Genomic DNA, 4,980 nt, shown 5'->3' with positions numbered 1-4,980 from the left:
TTTTTTTGTTTACTAGATAATTCCATATGTATTCTTTTATAGTTTTGATGTCTTCAGTATAAATCTACAAAAAATGTAAATAAAATAAAAAACTTTGAATGAAAAAGTGTCCAAACTTTTGACTGGTAGTGTATAATATCAAGTCATGAAATATTATGACAATGTGAAAAAGTCATAGTATAGTGATAGTCTATTAAAAGGCATATCATAATTTGTCTAAAAATACCGTATATATTTTTTTATTGCAAAAAAAGACTACAAACCAGGATAGCACGGACCTCAAAATATTAAGGTTGGACTGAGAGCAAACGGAGACAGGAATTTGCTCAAAACTTAATATTTTAATCAACATGCAAGCAGGGAGCAGCAGCAACACTTTGGTGGAGCAGGTAAACAACTGGTGGAGCCTAGATCTTATTGAAGGCAGCCACGTCTATACTCTGGATCTGCAATGGAAGAAAAGTGCAATAAGTCGAGGTGTACATTATGCACTTTACCCATGATGTAAGCACCACACATTAAAGTCAATTAAAGTCAGTGATATTGGTGTGGGTGTAGAAAATGTCTTAACACACAAGTTAATAACTCAGCGTGGCTGGATACCCCGAGAGGTAAGTTAACTGAAGTAGTCTAATAATGGTGAAGGAGTTACCCCTGTGTGCGTTTTACTTACAAAGTCCTCAAACTTGGTGATCTCCTCCTCCAGCATGTCTGTGCCAACTTTGTCGTCCTCGATCACGCAGGTGATCTGCAGCTTCTTGATGCCGTATCCGACGGGAACCAGTTTGGACGCTCCCCACAGGAGCCCTTCCATCTGCACCGAGCGCACACACTCCTCCAGCTTGGCCATGTCCGTCTCATCGTCCCACTGAGGGAGCACGTGGGGAAGGGGGGTTAAAGCACAGAACACTCATTTGACCATGGTAAGACAATTCAACTCAGTTTGCAGCAAAACGTTAACATAACTGTTAACATGCATCGGGATTCATTTGGAATATTACAAAAAATATATATGCAGTTTAAGTCGCAATTAGCTTAAACTATTAATTAACATCTCAATTGTATCGCATTTTTTTACCTTTTCTGAAACAACAAAACAGTACATCTCTATAAGAACACAACTGCAATGGAACTAGCACAGATTTCAGCCACATGATGAAGGTCAGAAGGAAACGTACGGGCTTGACGTCTAAAAGCAGAGAGGACTTGGCTATGAGGGCGGGTTTCTTGGACTTCTTGGCAGCATAGGCATCCAGGCGCTCCTGCTTAAGGCGCTCGGCTTCTTCGTCATCCTCATCATCACTGCCAAACAAGTCCATGTCGTCATCCTCGTCTTCATCATCTCCATTTTGCACCTGTTTGACTGGAGTAGCCTGGACTGGAGCAGCCTGGTCAAAACAATGGAAACATTTCTGTAAAGGTGGGCTCTTCAGAAGGCTTTCTCAAATAAGATTAACTCTTTCCTGATCTCCATTTGTTCAAACAACGAAAACATCATACAATAAAGAGCATCAATAGATATGTGAGGGGAACGAAGGGAGCCTAAGCCTTACTATATTATATATATATATATATAAACAACAATATTAATCATAAACAACAAGACAAAGCAACCAAAAAGAGGAACATCAAAAAACATACTTATAGTTTGAGTATACCTTAAGTACAATGTGGATTACATTAGATTTGATTTGAAATGGTTTCAGTTGGACAAGGCTTTGTCTTTTACAGAGAAAATATGCATTTAGTAATTCTAAGTTATCTACCTTAGCACTTGGGACGCCCGCTGGGCTCTTTTCCAGCGTGGCCACTCTGTTCTCCAGCGTCTGCAGGGCTGCTCTCATTTCAGCCACCACTAACAAGCAAACACAATAGGAAAAGTAAGAATGGATATTCTGCATCAAATATACAAAAGCACAGAAAGACGTTATAAAAAACAGAACGAACCTTTGTGCAGAGTATGGTTCTCCAGCTCCATGCTCTTCATGCGTGTAACCAGCTCCTGGTCTCCTCCTGCATGTGAGGATGACTGTGGAGAGACGAACACTAATGAGCACGTGCCATGATGCAGCTACGGGTTCACATGATGACAAAGCAAATGTAATCTCATCAAGGCAGTCCAAGCCTAAAAAGAAGCAAGCAAAATCAAAAGTAGATGAAGCGGTGAGATTTCAAATGAAACCCATGCAAGGCGAGCATCTATTACACACTGATGAAAACACTCCACCCTCTGAGGAACCGTTCAGAACAACCAGTGTCTGATCTGCTGGCCACTGAGCAGCTCCACTGAAGCATCTGCAGTTAAGGGCGTAGCTCCAACACACCTCAGTGCTGCTAATAAGCAGGTGGCAGAAGGCTTTATCCTACAAGCTTGCTTCCCCCAACCTTTAGGCCACCGCTGTCCATGATTACAACAACAGCATGCAGGCAAACTCAGTGCAGATTCCTGTTACAGCACAATATATCATTATTAAAAAATGTGTAGCTGTCTTGCAGAGATAAAAAGATTGATACAACAACACATCCCAATTTCATTTGTAAATCGATTCAAGTAAGGAAATATAATGTGTTCATTAGTGAGCTTTAGATATGTTGGAGAGCCAGGCAATCTCTCTCCAGGTTGCTGCTCTTTGTGCTAAGCTAAGCTAGGACAGATATGAGTAGTATCAATCTTTGATGAAACTCGGCAACAATAGGAATATGTGTACTATTCAAAATGTTTCATTAATGATTGAACACAGAAGTTACAGAAAATAATCAAGATGGAAAGTTGAAAAACAATAGAAATCTGGAAATGAGTAGCATTTGAATTGAATGTTTACATTATCTAACAAATCATCACCATTATTATAAATTCCACACACACACACATTCTGAATCAGTTAGTGGTAGCATAACGTGATGCATGAAGAAAAGAGTTGCAGGATGGAAGAAGGGTGATTCAGGATGACATCTGAGTGATAGCTGTACACTCCACTCCAGGCAGCAGCAGAACTCAGATCAGCGCTGTGTGTGTCGGCCATGCAGCGCTCCCAGACCGGAGCAGCAAACACTTACGTTTCTGTTCCGCGGTCTCTGCTGGCGCCCCTTGGGCAGCAGGGCCGTTTTGGCCTGCACCCGGTTATGTACAATGTGAAGGTAGGAGGGAAAAACAAAAACAAGAAGAAGAAGACAGAGAAGTACAGGGTGTAGGTAGAACGTTGGATAGTACACATGCTACACATGCAGAGTCATCAGTAAAAGGAAAATGAAGTCAGGATTGTTAGTGAAATGGGATGAAACATTTTAAAAACACACTTCAACTTTTTATAAAACAACTAAATGGATGATTGCCTGTATGGGAAATATCAACCAATGCACATGTGTTCAACCAATCAACAGAACATTTGAAACTTTTTTAAGCACCAACGAAAGTTATTAAATTCAGGAAGGTTGACTTAAAAGGAAAAGTTCACATTTTTCAAAGACATGCCTTCTGAAAGCAATTTAAACGCAGGTGGTGGCGGACAAAATCCATTGCTTAACCCCTACAGGTATGGACTGAATATGTTGTTTAAAACCTGAATCTTTGTTGCTGCCACAGCAATATAGTTATTTGCCTAGGGGCATGCAAGTATTGGTTTATGTGGGACTTAAAAAAGCGTGTCAATGAATCCTTTAAGACAACGTTGAAGTAGCACTTATTTATGCAAAAATGACACATTCAAAGCGCTTTCAATATAGCAAATGACGTGATGTAAAGACAAACACGTACATAGATTGCATACTTCCTGACAGATTGCAATGATCATTACGGGCAACGCAAGCAGAGGAGAACAGGAGAACAAGTGTCAGTAGCTCCAAGGCCCAGGAACTAGCACTCTAAACTCTAATGAAAACTTTAAATTTAAACAGATGTTCCCTTTTTTTAGGGCTGGTACTGGAAGATTAGTCAGGACAGTCCTGTCACTACAAGGGGGGGGGGGGGGTATCTGGGCCATTTGCAGACTTACTCGTTTAGGACTGCAGGAATTCCTGCTGGTTCATGATTTAGCAATGTCCTGCAGGATGGCTTAATCTCGCTCTCCGAGGTGTTTGTGGTAAACGCTGCTGACGGATGAATGCGGAGCAGTGGGCAAAGACAGAAAGCCGCATGCAAAACAAAAGAAGGCAGCATGGACCACCCAGCTCAACATGTGTAGGAGGATTTTCTGAGTGCGCGAAAGGACATGTGACATTAATTTCTTCTGTAAACTCTGTGAGGAATAACAATAAAGGTTGAAAAACTGAACTTTCCTTCTCCCATACATGCTGTATGCCAGGCTAGGGCGGCTACCTGCGTAACTAAACCTAGTCAATATAAACAAATCTTAGCTCTGTCATTAGCATAAGATAGAACAGCGCGTCTGCTGCCCTCAAACCACAAGAGAACACTGCATAAGAAAGATTTTACATGTCCCTAAGCAACCTGCGCCGTATGCCGCCTTCTGGGAGTGAATGTGTTGGCTCACGTGAAGGGAGAGCGGGCTGGGCCCTGGAACCTGTAGCTAACTCTTGTGGGGGAGCTGGATCCTCAGGAGCAGGCGAGCAAGATGAGTTGAAACCAGGTGAGGTGATGTCCCATGCTGTGGCTACATTGGCGGCCAGTTATCCATAACCTCTCTGAGCATCTGGTCATTGCGCCACGAGGACGCCTTGGCTGGAGAGAGCCTTACGGAATTGGGTCCGCCTGCTGGTCCAGTGGGTGGCCAGATGTGTTCTGTTAGGATTATGTTTAAACAGGACCCAGGCGCAGGCAATGACTGAAGATGTTTAAATGGTTATTGCTTCGGAAGACTGCAGCAGTTGGGATTATGGAGGTCCGGATGTGGAGTGTAGGCAGTGAGAGGCTGGACTGTTAGCAAGCAGGCAGGTAGGATGCAGGAAGAAGCAGCAGGTTGGCTTGAAGCTCTGCGTGGATGGATGCCGAGGGATTGCCACTGGAACACAAGAGAAATAGTT

General features: G+C 42.6%; 1 protein-coding gene across 7 annotated transcripts in view; it reads right to left on the bottom strand.

Annotated features, from left to right (window-relative positions):
• Positions 1-321: 321 nt before the first annotated feature.
• Positions 322-4,980, bottom strand: part of eef1da (eukaryotic translation elongation factor 1 delta a (guanine nucleotide exchange protein)) — a 13,825-nt gene continuing 9,166 nt past the window's right edge. For 5 of the 7 annotated variants that reach the window (XM_010783994.1, XM_010783992.1, XM_010783996.1 and 2 more), the window contains 6 exons: positions 3,058-3,111; positions 1,948-2,029; positions 1,767-1,855; positions 1,179-1,388; positions 674-868; positions 322-446 (listed from right to left, as the gene is read on the bottom strand). In XM_010783994.1, the coding sequence (XP_010782296.1) occupies positions 408-446; positions 674-868; positions 1,179-1,388; positions 1,767-1,855; positions 1,948-2,029; positions 3,058-3,111 (669 nt within the window). In that variant the 3' untranslated portion in view covers positions 322-407. The remainder of the gene's footprint in view (positions 447-673; positions 869-1,178; positions 1,389-1,766; positions 1,856-1,947; positions 2,030-3,057; positions 3,112-4,980) is intronic. The other 2 variants (XM_010783997.1, XM_010783991.1) reach the window with 1 other exon arrangement.

This window comes from Notothenia coriiceps, unplaced genomic scaffold, assembly GCF_000735185.1.
Source record: "Notothenia coriiceps isolate Sejong01 unplaced genomic scaffold, NC01 NC01_scaffold00026098, whole genome shotgun sequence".
NCBI classification, from domain to species: Eukaryota; Metazoa; Chordata; class Actinopteri; order Perciformes; family Nototheniidae; genus Notothenia; species Notothenia coriiceps.
The sequence above is the reverse complement of the archived record's forward strand: the minus strand, read 5'-3'. Positions and strand labels throughout refer to the sequence as shown.